The sequence below is a fragment of the Ustilago hordei genome (genome assembly GCF_900519145.1).
Source record: "Ustilago hordei strain Uho2 genome assembly, contig: UHO2_contig_25, whole genome shotgun sequence".
Lineage (NCBI taxonomy): Eukaryota > Fungi > Basidiomycota > Ustilaginomycetes > Ustilaginales > Ustilaginaceae > Ustilago > Ustilago hordei.
The window spans coordinates 114,852-131,804 of NW_024545257.1; the positions used below are offsets into that span (position 1 = coordinate 114,852).

At 51.0% G+C, this 16,953-nt stretch overlaps 7 protein-coding genes across 7 annotated transcripts; 3 read left to right on the forward strand and 4 right to left on the reverse strand.

Annotated features, from left to right (window-relative positions):
• Positions 1-17: 17 nt before the first annotated feature.
• On the reverse strand, positions 18-914 carry UHO2_07239 (uncharacterized protein; the record flags this gene model as incomplete). The annotated part of the gene is made up of 2 exons (XM_041555055.1): positions 18-620; positions 669-914. The coding sequence occupies 2 exons, from the start codon at positions 912-914 to the stop codon at positions 18-20; spliced, it is 849 nt and encodes a 282-aa protein (XP_041410989.1).
• A 766-nt stretch (positions 915-1,680) lies between these two features.
• UHO2_07240 (uncharacterized protein) lies at positions 1,681-5,076 on the reverse strand (the record flags this gene model as incomplete). The annotated part of the gene is made up of 1 exon (XM_041555056.1): positions 1,681-5,076. One exon carries the CDS (start codon positions 5,074-5,076, stop codon positions 1,681-1,683), a length of 3,396 nt encoding a protein of 1,131 aa, XP_041410990.1.
• Positions 5,077-5,996: 920 nt separating this feature from the next.
• On the forward strand, positions 5,997-8,300 carry UHO2_07241 (uncharacterized protein; the record flags this gene model as incomplete). Its single annotated transcript, XM_041555057.1, has 1 exon — positions 5,997-8,300. One exon carries the CDS (start codon positions 5,997-5,999, stop codon positions 8,298-8,300), a length of 2,304 nt encoding a protein of 767 aa, XP_041410991.1.
• Positions 8,301-9,002: 702 nt separating this feature from the next.
• UHO2_07242 (uncharacterized protein) lies at positions 9,003-11,396 on the reverse strand (the record flags this gene model as incomplete). The annotated part of the gene is made up of 1 exon (XM_041555058.1): positions 9,003-11,396. The coding sequence occupies one exon, from the start codon at positions 11,394-11,396 to the stop codon at positions 9,003-9,005; it is 2,394 nt and encodes a 797-aa protein (XP_041410992.1).
• Positions 11,397-12,382: 986 nt separating this feature from the next.
• Positions 12,383-12,787, reverse strand: UHO2_07243 (uncharacterized protein; the record flags this gene model as incomplete). The annotated part of the gene is made up of 1 exon (XM_041555059.1): positions 12,383-12,787. The coding sequence occupies one exon, from the start codon at positions 12,785-12,787 to the stop codon at positions 12,383-12,385; it is 405 nt and encodes a 134-aa protein (XP_041410993.1).
• A 1,338-nt stretch (positions 12,788-14,125) lies between these two features.
• Positions 14,126-14,825, forward strand: UHO2_07244 (putative peptidyl-prolyl cis-trans isomerase; the record flags this gene model as incomplete). The annotated part of the gene is made up of 2 exons (XM_041555060.1): positions 14,126-14,666; positions 14,809-14,825. 2 exons carry the CDS (start codon positions 14,126-14,128, stop codon positions 14,823-14,825), a joined length of 558 nt encoding a protein of 185 aa, XP_041410994.1.
• A 914-nt stretch (positions 14,826-15,739) lies between these two features.
• On the forward strand, positions 15,740-16,889 carry UHO2_07245 (putative TAL1 - transaldolase; the record flags this gene model as incomplete). Its single annotated transcript, XM_041555061.1, has 2 exons — positions 15,740-15,844; positions 16,029-16,889. The coding sequence occupies 2 exons, from the start codon at positions 15,740-15,742 to the stop codon at positions 16,887-16,889; spliced, it is 966 nt and encodes a 321-aa protein (XP_041410995.1).
• Positions 16,890-16,953: the final 64 nt, after the last annotated feature.

A 16,953-nucleotide genomic window follows, 5' to 3' on the forward strand; every position in this document is an offset into this window, starting at 1 on the left:
CAGATCCAGCATCGGATTCAGCGTGGTCTGCCTGCGTTCCTCGAGCTCGCGTGGCTGTTGTCGGCTTCGGCTTCGGTCTCTCCGGCCCGTTCATTTTGATCGTCATTGCTGGCGGTTCTAGCGCTGGCTTGTTGGGGGTCGATCTTTTGTGTGGGGACACTCTCGACAGCGGTCTGCCAGATACTTAGTGCGGTGGCAAGGGTGTTGAAATCGATTTGATGAACGGTGGCAACCGTCTCCTTATACACCGGATGCCGGATCGTGCATTTCTGCAGAGCCGAGAACAATGTATCATCGGCGAATGGTTTGCCGAGGAGGCTGCTTTCAGTCTGTATGGACCGGATCTCTTGAATTAGCTTTCTGGCGTCCAAGTGAAACATCTTTGTATCGTTGAGCTGCGAGATGAGCACAAGTCTGTGAGACGTCTTGGTGGCTTCATTCGTGAGACCGTTTTCGATCTTTCTCCATACTTGGTTGAAAGTAAGGTACTCCTTGATTACATCTAGAACGAGGTAATTTACATTGTATTCCCCGGTAGTGTCAATTGTTCCAAGCAGGGCGTTGATTAAAGCATCATCGAGGGAGTGGCTCCATTTCAGGTGCTTCTTGTCGTACGTTCCCTCGAGATGTTTCATCGCATGGGGCATGGATCAGAGGAAAGATTTCACGTGAGCGCTCCAGCTATAATAGTTTCGTGACGTGAGCTTTGGCACGGGTTCGAGGAGCTTTGCTAGGGTGTGAAAGTTATATTGCTTGTCGCCATCATCAAAGTCGGAGTCAGAATCGGTGTCTTCGTCGGCTTCATTGTTGATGGCCTCCGGCTTGTTCTCGTTCGTGGCATTATTGTCAACCCGAACCTGGGTGTTCTTGCCCTTTCTGCTTCCTTTGGTCCTTGTTTCGGTGTCTTCTACCATGGTTGTCGACGAGTTTCGGTTAGCTCGGTGATAGCTTCTTCAGACTCTTAATCAATTGAAGATAACAATTAGTATACGGCATTATCGGGGTCACGATCAGACTCCCTTTACCACAGCCGTATGTTCTATATAATGCTTGGTTTTAGTAGTGTGGACCTAAATGACAAACACATATATATACTCCATTCACTGCTCTAGTCCTATCCGAGACAGGATGTGTCACTTCATTCATACTCCTGTGTTGCTATGATACTGAGTGCCACTGAGCTGTCGCCATGACAACAGTCATGTACCTCATTGTGCTTCTAACTTAAGTAAGCCTCCTGCACCTCGGTGTCTCGGCCGTGACACGTGCATCTTGCTTGAGATGCCGACGCATCTTCAACTAAGAAGCTTTGAACCAAGTTTTGCAATCCTTTCCCCAGGAGTGCAGATTTTGGTTGCACCCTTGATCGCTCATTTTTTATTTATTTTTATTTATTTTTATTTTTATTTTTATTTTTATTTTTATTTTTATTTTTATTTTTATTTTTATTTTTTTGGGCTTCGGTGGTTTGGACGGAGAATTAGCAAGGGCTTGCATTGCTTTCTATGCGGATGAAGGATAGACATCTGGCATTGATGAAATGCTACAGACGCAAACGTTGGTTTTGTTTTCTCTGCACATTCGTTTGTAGAGAGTCAAGCTGGTACTCGTATAGCATCTCACAGCCAAGGCGCTTTTCTAGACTATGACTTGGATCTCGACTGCATTTTGCGATGCGAGTTATTGTTTAGCCAGTTCTCTCAAGCGTAAAGCTAAATCTTTAATCAGTTGTCCTGCTTCTTCTGCTACTGCATTCTGCCCTCCCTCGCCCTCCTGCTTTACCGCCGCCTCTTCCTCTCTCTCCTCGTCCAACCCGTCTGCTTCTCTCGTGGCTTCACTTTGTCCAGCAACCAACGCAGCTTGGTGTACAAGCGCAAACTCTTCCACTGCATCCACCAACTCCCTCAACCCCCCCAAACCCGACCCTCCTTTCTCTTGCCTTTGCTCATCCAACACCCTCCTGCACAACTCTAGACTTTCCTTGCCACCAACTGCAAACTGTGCTAGAGCTGTCGCAATTGAATTCGACAAATACGCTGCATTACTATCATCGTGCTCTCTCGCCGCGTTCCTCGTTTCGAACAAGACTCGTGCTAGCGTTGCTAGCGCTGGGGAACGCGATGTGCAGTTGCAGGAGATGGGGGTGCAAGTTCTACGACCCCAGCAGGAAGGGTCTATTTGGATGGATTGCAAGGTGTTGCTTGCTTTAATTTGTTGTTTGATGAGCAGATTGGTGAGGAGAGCTAGGGTTAGGTGTTGAACATCATCAAACAAACCTGCGTTCAAGGAGGTCGAGGTTTGGCGGTGAGAGGTGGCACAGCGATGGCTGAGAAGAAAAGCTCGAATGATTAATGTTCCAAGCGGAAGGGAGTTGGCGAGTGATTCGCTCCAATTGGCGTCGACTTGACTTAGGTCTAAGAGGGTTTTGAAGAGTGCATGTAGGACTTGCAGTGCTCTGGTTGACCAAGCGGTCAATTTTTGGGATGGGACGTCTTGAGGAGGGGAGCCAAAGGGTGCTGCTTGGACAGCAAAGCTGATGAGGTTTTGTAGCGCGTCTAGAGTCTCGTTCGAGGCAGGGACAGCTTGATCGAGTTCGAGATAGAGAATGTCCATTCCTTTGTCGAGGAATCGGATGCAGACGTCGACTGTTTCCAAGTCGGGTACAGCTTCGACTGCAGTAGGTGTGACAAGTTGGAGGCCTTTGCTAAAGTCGACTAGTCGTTGTTGCGCTTTTGCACCTTCTGCTACCAGAACGTTCAGGACAGTGGTGAAAAGGGATGGATGAAAGCCATCATCGGCTGTATCGTCATCGACCAGAAGATCTTTGATCGCGGCATCGCTCAAAATGCGACGAGGCAGCGCGATTAAGGAACAGCAAGCTGCCAGCACCAAGTTGCGCAGTGTCCAGCTTTGTGCACCAGCGACAAAAAGCTTCGAGATGCGTGCGATGGCTCGAAGTTCACCCAGCGTTCTTCTGTCCGACTTGGAGGCGATTTTGTGCTGTTTCAGCTCGTGCAAACGAAGCAGTGCGAAGCCGTCTTTGCGAGATTGGCGTTCGGATCGATCCGCTCGCAGCAGAACTTCTCGAAGCGTAGTGAAGAGCTCGCAACATCTCTCGCGTGTCAAGGGCTCGGCAGAAGATGGTGACTTTAGCAGCTTGGCAATGTACACAGCTACAGCGGCATCGAGAACACCATCGACGCCTTCACCTGCTTCTGCGCCTCGGAAGAGATCTAGCAAGCGTGCGATGAGGTCTGACGCTTTGAGCTTGCGCAAGAACTCGGCCGATTGAGCCGAAACCAGTGGATCTTCAGCTTCTTCAGCTTCTTCTTCTTCTTTTTCTTCTTCTTCCGCATCATTGTCGTCATGACCAGCAGCATCGTTGAGACTGTCGATATCGGGCTTGCCGCAAAGCAGACGAACGAGTTCTACCGCTGAACTTCTACGAATGGAGAGAGCCTGCGATGGATCGAGGCCAGAGAAGAGGTATTCGAGATCATCGTTGAAGCGTCGAAGCTCGCCGGTGGAGCGAAGGGAGGTGATGGATTTGAGATTGAGCGTTGGATCTTGCGATTCATCCCATTCGATATCATCGGCACCCTCGCCCCATTTCTTTAGGAGTTCAGCATAGCTCTCGCGAGGTGCTGCCGTCGCTGAATCTGCGAGTCGAGATGCGACAGAGGGGGATGGTCGACTTGTGTGATTGCTCGAGGTACTCGTGCCATTGCCTTTGAGCTCGGCTTGGATCTCGTCTTCAATACTACGAGATGCGCCATTCGATTTAGATGAAGGATCGAAGAGCAGATTTTCCTCAGCCTGGTCAGCAAGGAAGCTTCTTTGCAAGCCGTAGGTGCGCCTGGCGTTTGCCGCCGACGTCTGCTTGATTCCAGCGAGCCTAGGAGCACTCATCGCTGAGCTCATCCCTTCTTGTGACTGGCTATCAGCTTGCGACGCGGCATCGATGGGTGTTGAGCCAGCATCTGACTGACGGCCACTAGCCGCGTCGTCCTGCTTTGCTTTGATCGATGCTGCACGATCTCCATCCGAGGCAAACAAGCCAATGGAAGTAGCTTCTGACACTGCTGATGGTGCCGTCTCCGTCCTTCGCAACGATCCTTTGCTCGAATTGAAAAGGCTTTCTGCAACCTCATCCGCCTTGGACTTTGTCGATCGTGCAGCTCTGGGTGCCATCCTGTCAGCCATACGTGGCCGCTTGGAAGGGCTTGTGAGCGTACCTGGAGAAAGTAGCTCTTCTTCAGCAAGTTTCGATGATGGCAGGGTAGGCGAAGCAAGAGGACTGTTTGCAAAAGCAGGCGCTGTATCGAGCAAAGTATCGTTGACATCACGATGCAGTTGTGCAGTAGGCTGACTCTCGCTTCTGGCAAACGGACGAGTCGAGCGTGGCAATGTGGGCTCGATGGAGTCAAACAAGCCGGAGAGATCCTGTGCTGGCCTGGAGGGTGTTCGAGACGGTGCCGCTCGTTTGCTTGGCGAGAGTGCAGAGGGGGTGACTTTGCGAGGCGATGAGCTGGCACTCCTCCTGAGTGGCAGTTTTGACGATGAAGCATGGTTGCTTTTGGTGGCTGATGGCGAAGCAGCTCGGTGCGGTCGTGGTGGTAGCGAGCTTGTCGAGCCGAGGGCGGTGGCTGGAGTGCGCGCGTTTGGAAAGATGCTCGGTGTTGAGAGGGATGCTGGGATGTGCGCTGTAGGGGTTATAGATGCAGATGATGTTGCAGTGGGAGATCTGGTGGATGCGCCGTTCAGTGTCCTTGGCGGTGGCTGCGTGCTAGGCGAGATGGTGTCAGCGATTGGCTGAGTGGGCATTCGATCGCGAGGACTCTGTTTCAACGGCCGGCAAGGCGAAAGTGCGCCGTCCTCTGCGTGTGTAAGGCCTCTTGGAGTGTCGGAAGGACCGGCTGGTTGGTCATCCTCATCGGAGGAGCCGCTTGAACATCTGGCGACGACATTCGGACGCTCCGTGGCTGGAAAAGAGTCGGCGCTGCCATTCGCGCCACGGCTGCGCTTGCCATAAGTGACCGCAGTCGGCTTGCGCCGCAGCAAAGACGAGAAGTCCATCCTTGGACGCCTGTTGAGCCTTGCTCGGTGTAGGGTTGGAGTGTTAGAGAGCTGCGCCGTATGGCATTCCGGCGTCTAGAAACATGCGCTGGAGCTAGTGGCGTCTCTCTCTATGTGCCGCGCTGGCCGATGGTGTTGGATATGGTCGTAATAAAGAGGACAAGTTCTGGTCGGATTGGCCGAAGGTGATGAGTTCTAAGTCACAACCCCCCGGAGTTGGAGGGAAACAAACCTTTCTTGACGAAGCCGAGAAGCCGACAAGGAGGAAATTCCCACGCCCGCGTAACCTCTTCTTCCTCTTAACTATCACGCATTGTCAAGCTTCGGAAGGGGCCGATGGGCAGTCTACGCAGCGAATGAAGGCTTGTTGTGACTTTTTTTCCTCTCTTCTCTCTCTCTCTCTCTCTTTTTTTTTTATTTTTTTATTTTTTTTATTTTTTTTATTTTTTTCTCAGGGTCCTGAAGATGCAGTCTGTACTTTATTCGATGCAGATCGGGATAGAAACAGAGCAGGGAACAGGCCTGGTCAGCGCTGCAAAGAGCCCGATTTAGCCCGTTCTTAGCCATCACGTGCAGCGACAGACGCGTTCTTGCGCCAAAATCCAGCTTGAATCCAACACTAACTTGCTCTTGCCAGAAGTGGAAATTCAATTGTGACCGGCACGGTGTGAATCATCTCTTCGGCTTCGCACCGACTGTTCACCTTTCACCTTTCACCTTTCACCACCGCCATCTACTCTGCCGCTGTCCGTGCGCAGCCAGGACGACATCACAAACTCTTCCCACGCTATTGTCGGGCCATCCGTCCGGTCAGCTCTTGGCCTGAACTGAGCCACACTTGCTCCTCCTTCGCACTCCCGACGCACCTGCTTTCAAACCAGCTGAACAGAGCCATCCAGCCGGCGCTCTCAGTCGTCATGATGCTCTCCGAAGAGGATCGACTGGCTTCCTTTGCCACCGCCTCGTCATCCACATCAGCAGCCAAGAAGAGGCAATCCACAAAACCAACAGCTTCCTCTTCTTCCTCCTCCTCCTCCTCCTTCTCCTCTTCCTCCTTACTCCAATGGCCACATCCCGTCACGGCCCGCAGCGCCAAAGCATCAGGCATTCCAACACCTGCCATTCTCGCCAAGCATGGCTTCTATCACGCACCCACATCAGCAGCGCTCGACGCCGTCTCTCACTTCCTCTATCCACATGTACAGATCGACAACTGGCAAATGGGCGACGATCCACTTAGTCGACTCGAGTTGGCACTACCCAACAACGGATGGTGTCGAATCTTTCGCAGCCATGAAGAAGCTACTTTGCACGAGGAAAGCGGCAAATGGATCTTTGAAACACCAGAACTGCTGCCAACGAGCAAGGAGATGATTCAAGCGCGAAAAGAAACCTTCGGTAGCAACTGGCCCTATGATGGCAAGAAAGGTTGGAAACCAACTAGCAAGAAGCTCGCAGAAGCAGGCTTTTACTTTACACCGAATCAAGAGGAAGCCGACAATGCCAAGTGCATCTACTGTGGGAAAGCGCTGGGCGGTTGGGAGAAGTCGGATGATCCCAATCACGAGCATAAACGACGTCATCCCGAATGTGCCTTCTTCAATCACCAGTTGAGAGAGCCGGTGCAGCAGGAGGCAGCTCCAGTTGAAGAGAAGGATGAGGAGCAAAAACCTCTTGTCGCAACCAAGAAGGGAGGCAAGCGTGCTGTCTCTGCGACAACACGGAAAGCGTCCACCAAGATCAGAAAAGCAAACAAGTCTACGGCAGCAGCAGCACAGGATCAAGATGACAAAGAGGAGGAGGACGACAACAACAACAACAACAACAACAAAGATGTTGAAGCCAAAGTTGAACAAGAGCCGGTGGTGCCTCCAAGCAAGGCTGGTCGCAAGGCACGCAGCGTATCGTCAAAAAAGACAGCAGCAAAAGCCGAGGTTGAGCAAGAAGAGGCAAAGGAAGCCGAACAACCTGCAGCAGAAGTGGAAGAGGTGCCGGTCAAAACTCTCAGAACCAAGAAGAGCGCTACTGGTCTCGGCAATGGCAATCAAGCAGCTCCAGCTCGGCCATCGCGTGCTGCAAGTCGAAGAGCTACCAAGGCCATCGAGATCCTCTCAGCAGATGCTGATGTTGATCGCATTCCTCGCAGACCCGATAAGGAGGACCTCGAGAAGCGAGAGTTGACATTGTCGGATCCGATTCCATTCCCTTCATCGCCCAACGACGACGACGACGACGAGGAGCCAGCACCGGCAACGGATCCTGTCGGCCCGCCAGCTAAAGCAAAGAGGAGTCGATCCAAGTCCAAGAAGCTCGACCAGGCTACGACACCCAAGGAGCCTACTCCCGAGCCTGAACCGGAGCCAGAGGTCGAAGATGATGATGCAGCGCCAATGCAGGAAGACAAGACCATCGTTGAGCATGACGCATCCGAAGTCGAGGAGGAGGGAGGGCCGGAACCTGTCGAAGAGCCAAAGCGAAGAGGTGGACGAGCTGCCAAGGCAAGTACAGTAGCGAGCACTTGCACCAAGACATGGTCGACTGCAACAAGATCGCGTAAAGCATCTGCAAAGGTTGCCGCTGCAGTCCCTTCATCACCAGTCCCTTCATCACCAGTCCCTGCATCACCAGTCCCTGCATCACCAGTCGAAGTCGAAGTCGAAGAGGAGATGGGGTCAGATGGCGCATCCCTCCTCGCATCCGAAGCAGAGGTTGAATCGGCACGTCAACGCTCCACTTGCTCCGTCTCAAGCGCAATCCCCGCCGTTCCTAGCAAAAGTAAAACAATATCCTCGTCCTCGAGCGATCTCGCTTCAAGCACAAGCAGCCGCAAGCTCCCAACATGCTCGCCCTCGTCGTCCTCAACCAAGCGCGGCGCATCGAGCACCAAGTCAACGCCTCTCGCCTCGGAAGCAGACACGGAAGTCGAGCTGCTGACCAACACTGGTTCTCAAGCCACCATTCGTGGCACACGTCGATCCTCTCCGCTTGCATCCAGCAGCCCTCGGCCTCGTACCAGTTGTCCACTCTCGCAACTACCTCAGCTGCCAAGGTTGGACCTGGACGAGGCGCAAAGGGCAATGACGTTGGGCGAATGGTTGCAGATGAAAGCAGAAGCTGCAGCACAAGAGATGCGCGACCAGGGTGAAGCTGGATTAACCGAGTTGGACAAGAATGTGCGATTGGGTCGGATCGAGATGGAGAGACGCTTGAGAGGCAGAGCATAAATGCCAGTGCACATTTCATTCGGTTCGGTCCTGTCACCCTCTTTTACGCAAGCAAGGATGTCGGTGCTTTTCACATAGCATGCAAGAGTGCAAGAGTAATTCCGAATGGAACTCAACATTCTGTGATGGTGCGAATCACGTTGAACTCGGTAACAGCGATACATTATGTTTGGCATGATCTGAACAAGGGGGTCTACTGCTGAAGCCATAAAATGAGGGCTGAGGGTTTTGCTTTGCGCGGATGGATTGTAACGAACGAGGCGTTGATTAGACTTGCTTAGTGCTTCCCGCACGATACATCTCGCTTTTTTCAGATGAACAGGATTGCTGTTAGATCTTTCAACTCGAGTGGCAGTTGAGATTTCGGTTAGATTCGGCAATCTCGATGCGAGCTCGCACTTCTTTCTTCGGTTTGGTCAAGAAGGGTTTGAGAACGGTTTGCTTCCCTCCAACTGCGGGCGATCTTCGTAGGCTTTCCCAACTGGCTCAGCACAAAGGACAGCTAAGCGATAAACTGGTTAAGAAGCAGAAGATCTGAAGAAAAAAAAAAAGAAAAAAAAGAAAGAAAAAAGAAAAAAAAAAAAAAAAAAAAAAAAAGAAAAAATGCAAATGCAAATGCAATCCAAAAGGACATCCACAACAATCCTGATGCCGAACGATGCAATGCGAAAACAAGATACAAGGCCAACCTGCTCAGTTGAGTCAACTAGTCGCAGCGGAATGGGTATGATCATTCTTACTCCCCTCGTCACACAAAGCAACACCCATCAACCAAGGATCCTTCAATACATCATCCATTGTCCATCTTGCCTTTGGATCGGGAGATAACATCTTCTTCAACAATGGTCTACATTCCCTCGGGCTTAGATTCGACAAGGGTGAGGGAGCTGGCGAGCAAATATACTGTTGAGCATAATCCTTAAACGTTGGATCCGACATTTTCGCCACTCTCCAAGGCAATTCCTGAAACTGCATACAGTAAAAAACTACTGCTGCAGCCCAAACGTCGACCAATCTGGCATCGTATTCCTTCTTCTCAAACTGTTCCGGTGCGATATAAGGTTCGGATCCACAAAGTCCTTTCGAGTAGTGCGTGGATTTTTCCCAACACATCCTGAAAACGTCGGAAACGCCAAAGTCGGTGATCTTGATGTGTCCATGTCCATCGAGTAGGAGGTTTTCCGGTTTGATATCTCGATGAGCAACTCCCATCGAGTGTAGATAAAAGATGCCGTTGAGGATCTGCTTAAAGTTGCATTCTACTTCGGCTTGTGACATGCCACCACGTTTGATAGCAGCATAGAGATCACCACCGGGACAATACTCCATCACTTCACACCAGTGCCGGTTTTCGTCTTGAACCAGATCGACGGTTTCGACAATGTTGATATGGTGCAAGGTGGAAGAGATGCAGAATTCAGAGGTGAGTTTCTTGACGTATTCCTTTTCGGTTTCGTTCTTGCGACGCTTTCGGAACTCTTTGACTGCGTAGAGCTTTTCCGTCGATCGATCCCATTTGTGAGCAAGACGAACAACGGCAGTTGCACCTTTTCCGATAGCAGCTTTCTCGCAAACTCCGTACTTTTTGAGCAAACTGGCAGTTTCGCCGCCTGCAGTGCTACCGCCTTTCTTGCTACCTCCATCCGACTTGTTACCGTGGCTGGCACTGGAACCGCGTCGACTGAGCTTGGGAGCACTACCCATGATCATTTCACGCAATGTAGAGGAAGCGGTCGACTTGGCATCGCCATCTTTACCACGATCCGACTTTTTGCTGGAGGAGGACTTGTCAGGCTTACCCTTGGCATCCCAATCACGCAGTGCAGCGACAGTGAGACGATTTCCTTCGCTGGCACCATCTTTGGCACCGTCGCCCTTGCCATCCTTGCGTTTGATGGAAACGTTGCGACTGGCTGGCTGACTGCTAGGAGGGCTGGTGAGGTTCATCGACTGGTAAGCGTTGTTGAGAGCTGGCTCGTCCATCTCGTTGCGAGGACTGGTAGGTGGCGTGGAGCCTCGACTGAGCGAAGGAGATCGCAAGGGAGAAATATGACCGCTGCCCTGCCGACTGGCGGCGGTGTGAGGCGATGGGCGTTCGCGGCTAGGGCTGGCTTCAGCTTCCTTTGATGCCTTGTCCTTGTCAGAGTAACCGGCGGCGCCGGAGAGCATGCGTCGGAACATGCCCTTGGATTCTTTTTCTTTGGGCTTTTCGACCTTGTGCTCGACTCGACTGCTGGAGGCAAGACGAGTAGGCTCTACAGGTGGCAGAGGACGCGACTGCTGTTGCTGTTGCTGTTGCTGTTGCTCAGGAGCACGGGCATCTTGAGCGGCCGAGTTGGCAAAGGTGGCATTTGTGGCAGCCGAGAGCGTGTTGTGGCTGAGCTTGGTGGAAGCCGGAGCCTTGCTAGGCGACATGGCACGCGGTGGAGGCGAGGAAGGACGCCAAGCGATGCGAGGTCGCGACTCATCTGCAGGAGCAGCAGCAGTGCCAGCGGCGGCACCGGTGGAAGGAGGCCTTGAGGAAACAAGGGAAGGAGGATTGGTGCTGTTGGCTGAACCATCGAGCTGACCAGCGAGCTGAGCAAAGCTGGGAGTAGGCAAATGGGCACGAAGGTCGTAAGGGCTGTTCTCGCGAGTGAGCTCTAGACGTGCGGTGAGAGCATCGGGACGGTCGGCATCAAGACCGTGTTTGACCATGGTCTGATCCTTGGCCTGGAGACCGCTGAGACGGTGCTTTGGGAAGCGATCGCGGTCCGGAGAAGGGGGACGGGAGAGATTGGACTCGGTCTCGCTGTCGGAGAAGACGAGCAAGTCGCGAGCACGCATCTCGCGTTCTTCGGTGGGGATACGGACACTGCCATCGCGCATAGCAGCTTGAATGCGATCCGAGTAAGGAGTGGCCATCAAGGGCTTGGGTTCGCAATTGGCTAGCACGACGGATGCCTTGTTAGCGCCGGGCTTGAGAGTTGCAGTAGAAGCAGTGGTGGTAGAAGGAGTGGTGGTAGAATCGCGCGTTTCGGCGGGTTCCTTGGGAGGATTGCCGCCTTCTAATGTGACCTCTTCGTTGTTGTTGTTATGTGTAACAGTTTCCGCCATGTTTGCTGGAAAGGAGTGTGTTCGGCGAGAGGTGGTGGTGGCGAGAGGACGAGTGATTGTTTCTAGACGAAGGATGCTATCGGTCGGCAGGATCACTTGGCCGAGTCTTGTCTGGTCTTGTCTGGTCTGTATGCTATCTCCCGCTTGGCAACGGATGAACGGCAAGAAGCAAAAGGCGTTGGAGGATGCGGCTTGAGTGTCGGTCTGTAGAGTGTCGAGGTCGAGGTTGTAGACGATGGATCTGTGCTTTGACGTTAGTTAGTTGTGCCGCTGCGATGGTGATCGAGTGAATGATATCGTCGTTGAAGAAGGTGGTGGTGGAAAGGATAGATGCGATTCAGAGCTGAGTCGATCCATAAAGAGGCAATAGAGCGCGAGAGAGAGAGAGAGAGAAAGAGACAGACAATGTGCCCGGTGGCACTGTCCATCGGTTCATCTGTCAGCCAATTCGGCCCATCCGCCTCTCAGTTCAGCCACCCAATAAATAAATAAAAACAGTGAAAAAGGAGAGCATTGACTTGAATCCTTGACCGTCAGCCTGTGCCGAGCAATACAAAAGCCAGGGTTAAGGGTCAACGCTCAAGGGTCAAGGGTCAAGGGTCAAGGGTCAAGGGTCAAGGGTGCAGCAAATTCATAATTAGCAACAGCTTGTATTGGGTGGCAGCCGGATCTAACACTGCTCGTGCTGGCCCTGTATTTTCACCCATACTTTCTCACACTCTTTTAGGCATTATCAAACATTTTTCATGCCCATTTTTGGAGAAAATTCAAATGCCCTCCAAGGAAACATTACATACAATGGTGACAAGGCTTTTATTCAACAGCAGAAAAGAGAGATCTTGGTGAGATCAATAGAGTAAGCTCTTTCTGAACTGTTTCAGTGGAAGAAATCAGAAGGCCAGCTTCTGGTAGGTTTCAGTGAAAGGAACCAGAAGACTTATTCCTGGTAGGTTTCAACTGACCACCTTGAACACTCTGTTCAGAGGCTATGTGGCACATCCATATAGCACTTTAATTGGGTTTGATATAGGGTATAACTCCCCATTACAGTACAAGTGTTTGTAGTGCTGTTGCTTGATGGTCTTTGTCATGATCTGGACCACAATAAGGTTATCACCTACAAATGAGAGGAGGTACTGGACTGCAGCTGTTATACACCACCTTCCATGGTTTAGCTGGACCCACAGGTGTTGAGCAAGGAAGGGGCTGCCACCTGATGAGGTAGGGGCCTTACACAATGATGAACTGGACAAAGAGGATGGATGATAGGAAGGAGGGGGTGATCCACCACCCAGATGATAGTGGGAGTGGCCCCTATCAAGGATGAAACAGCACAAGGTCTTCCCATATGCAAGGAGCAGGGGGAACAGTGCTACCAAGCAGGGGGACATCATAGGTTAGACAGGATTGGTAGGAGAAACAACAGGAGGAGGAGCAGTGTCAGAGGAGGTTTCCTAGAACAGGAGCAGTGTTGCAGACAACACTGCAAGGATGTTCATATAAAACATGGATTCTATTCATGATAGTTGAGTGGATCGCCATCCACTCTACCTCTTAGACATTCCTAGTTATAACTTTGTCATAAGTATATTTAGTGATTTTGTCAACAGTAGCAATTGCAGAGCATTGCTTCTATCATAGTGCCTGTGTTGTATCATTGCTTCTTGACATCATCCAAAGGCAGTACTTCCTGCAGTCTGGATATCAATTGACACCAAAGGCAGTTTGATACTGCAGCCCAGCTCTCTCAATCTCAAACCAAAGGCAGTCATCCACTGTGGTCCAGGGATGAACCATTCAACTCATTGACACACTGGACACTTGTGTTGAGTCAACTCATTTCACACCAGACCTTGGTGTCATCTCAAAAGTACCTATTGGACATTGATTGTGCTGAGCTACCTCTGGACAGAGTGTCCCCAGCAGTCAGTCAAAATCTGTGATAACCTTTAGTTACAATCTAATCAAGTGAGAACAGTCATAGAAGCCTTCTATGACAGATTCCAGCAAGAATAACAATAGAGGGCCTTTACAATAGATCTTGCTGAGATTAGTTGTAGTTGCCTTTTACTACAGACTTTGGGGTTCAGGCATGTGACACCTTACACTCATCTCCTTGCACTTCTTCTCCTGGAGCTGTGTGTTGACCTCTTTGACACTGCTCCTCCTCCTCATCTTCCAAGCTTCCCATTACTTCCTCATACACCTTCAACCCATTCTTTACTGATGGGAGGAAGTTTTGTGCATTTTTTTAAAGAATGCGCCCTTCGAAGAAATGGTGTTTTTAAAAATGAAAAGAAAAGATTGATACCATGATACCCCCCAACTTATGTCTGCCCCCACTGGTATGCTAGGAACAAAGGCCTTCATCTGATGCTCTTTTCGCTGGCTCGCTTGCTTCTGGGTCAAGGGTTGTAAAGAGAGAGAGGCGCTTCTATTCTTCTTTGCAGCCGAATCTGCGTTTTTTTGGATATAGACATGCCATGCCTTCACTTGGCCTGAATGGAAGAGAGCCAAAGTATCGCACGAAGCTCGACTTGGATCTCGATACGGAATTTGAGCAAATACTAGAATCGGGCACCGATTGCATCTGTCGTTTAGTTTGATTCCCGAAAGCCGAAGAAAACGGCAACTAGACCTCCACGTAAACCTTGCAGCTACTCACCCACTCACCCCTGCTACTTACCCCAACACTCACCGCAGCACACCACATCCATTCGCTTCTCACAATGGCATCGGCGTCGACGGCACCTACGGTACCAGGAGCAGGTACGAACGGTCGACCGATTGTGTTTATGGATATCTCGATCGGTGAGACTGCGGCAGGTCGACTGAAATTCGAGTTGTTCTCCGACGTGGTGCCTGGTACAGCGGAAAACTTTCGACAACTGTGTACTGGCGAATTGCGTCGCAACCATGTCGCCGTCGGATACAAAGATTGCATCTTTCACCGAATCATCAAAGACTTTATGTGTCAAGGAGGTGATTTCATCAATGCGGACGGTACAGGATCTGAATCGATCTATGGGGAGAAGTTCGAAGATGAGAACTTTATCATGAAACACGACAAAGCGGGGTTGTTGAGCATGGCGAATAGCGGACCAGGGACGAATGGTTGTCAGTTCTTCATCACAGCTCAACCATGTCCCTTTTTGGATGGGAAACATGTCGTGTTTGGACAAGTGGTGGATGGATTGTTGACGTTGAGGAAGATGGAAAATGTTGCGACGGGGGCGAATCATCGACCAAAGATGGCGGTTAGAGTTACTGGTAAGTGTAGACACTGCAGAAAGCAGATGATCGCTCTGCTTGGACGCATGTAGAAGCAAGGTCCGACTGCAACGAAAGACGATTGTTACTGACTCGTGCTTCTTGTATTTCCTCTATCACCTTTCCGATCCATATTGAACAGAGTGCGGCGAGATGTAGATCGACACGATTGCCTACTCGATCCTATCTCTTCTGTATACCAGTCAAGCTGAGGAGGTGGAAGAGGAGCAAGATGTATCGGAGCAAATCGGGATTGCAATTCTCCCGATGGGATTGATCGGGCGAGGCTATCCTATCCGACACTTAGGGTTTAGAGTGTGCTTGCTCGCCAGAAGAAAGGAAAGAGGACGTTGCAACAGCCACAGCCACCAGAGCAGCAGCGTGACGATGCGATGCAATGGGATGCGATGTGATGCTCTCCTATGCAGTATGGACTGAAGCCTGATTTGAGTACATACACTGCTTGTCGAATGACGAAAGGCTTCTTCAACTTGGATGACCAAAAAATAAAAAGAGACGATGACGCTATTGAAGCGATCTAACATTCGAAAAACAAAACCAGAAAAGATTTGCATTTTCAAGCGTGTTGGAAACGATGACGCTATTGAAACGATCTAACATCCGAAAAACAAAACCAGAAAAGATTTGCATTTTCAAGCGTGTTGGAAACGATGACGTGATCCTGCTCCTGTTCTGCCTGCCAAAAAGTCGCACCCACGAATTTCCAGTTGGAGTTGCAGTTTCAGCTCAAGAGAGAGGAATCAAAAAGGAAGGAAAAGGAAGAAAATGCAATTCTTTTTAAATTTCCGAAAAAGGTCGGAGCATGGCCCGTGCACAAGCCAACCCAACAGAGGAACAGGAGCAGCAGCAGCAGAGGAGAGGAAAGGACAAGGAGCCAACCAACACTAACTCTCGAGGGCGTGGGAAAAAGTGTGACAGTGTGCCTATGCAATTGCGGAATGATAGATATATATATACAGTCTTTCAGCGACACTCACTTTCACTTTCGGCTCCCACCATTTCCCACTCAGATACTTCCTTCTCCGTGTCTACTTGTACCACATTCCAACACAATGTCTGCCCTCGACGCTCTTAAGCAGTACACCGCTGTCGTTTCTGACTCGGGTGATTTCGAGTCGATCGACGCCTACAAGCCTCAGGATGCTACTACCAACCCTGTGAGTTTTGCCTCTCTCTTTCTCTTGTCTGGCAGTCGCTGCCTTGCTTTGCTGCCGGCGACTGAAAGAGTGCAGTCAGCATCGCCATGTCTATTCCCAAGCACAGCAGCAAATATAGCAAAGAAACATCCATACTGACTCTTGTCGCTCGCATCTGGTCCCTCGTCCTCTTGTGTCGCCGCAGTCGCTCATCCTCGCCGCCGTCAAGCAGGAAAAGTACGCCCGCCTCATCGACATTGCCGTCAAGTACGCCAAGGAGCAGACCTCTGACAAGACGAAGCAACTCGACCTTGCCACCGACCGTCTCCTCGTTGCTTTCGGTACCGAGATCCTCAAGATCATCCCTGGCCGTGTTTCCACCGAGGTCGACGCCCGTCTCTCGTTCAACAAGGAAGCTACCATTGAAAAAGCCAAGCACCTGATCGCTCTCTACGAGTCTCTCGGTGTCAAGCGCGAGCGTGTCTTGATCAAGATCGCTTCCACCTGGCAAGGTATTCAAGCCGCCCGCGAGCTTGAGTGCCAGCACAACATCCACTGCAACTTGACCCTCCTTTTCGGTTTCGCTCAAGCCGTAGCTTGTGCCGAGGCTGGTGTCACGCTCATCTCTCCCTTTGTCGGCCGTATTCTCGACTACTACAAGAAGGCTGAGGGTAAAGAGTACGCCTCGCACGAGGACCCCGGTGTGAAATCAGTCCAGAAGATCTACAACTACTACCGTCAACATGGCTACAAGACGATCGTTATGGGTGCTTCCTTCCGTAACGTTGGTGAGATCTTGGAACTCGCTGGTTGCGATTTCCTCACCATCTCCCCCAAGCTTCTCGAGGAACTCAAAAACACGCCCGGTCCCGTCGAACAGAAGCTGAGCGCCGACAAGGCTAAAGCCGCTCAACAGATCCAAAAGGTCTCGTACATCAATGACGAGGCCGCTTTCTTGCTCGATCTTGCCAAGGATGCCATGGCCAACACTAAGCTCGCTGAAGGTATCGCCGGTTTCGCTAAGGACGGCGCTACGATGGAGCAGATGATCGCCGAGAAGCTCTAAGCGAAGCTTGACTTTCCCACACCTCGTCATTTTCACATCCACATCCACATCCATCCACATTGTC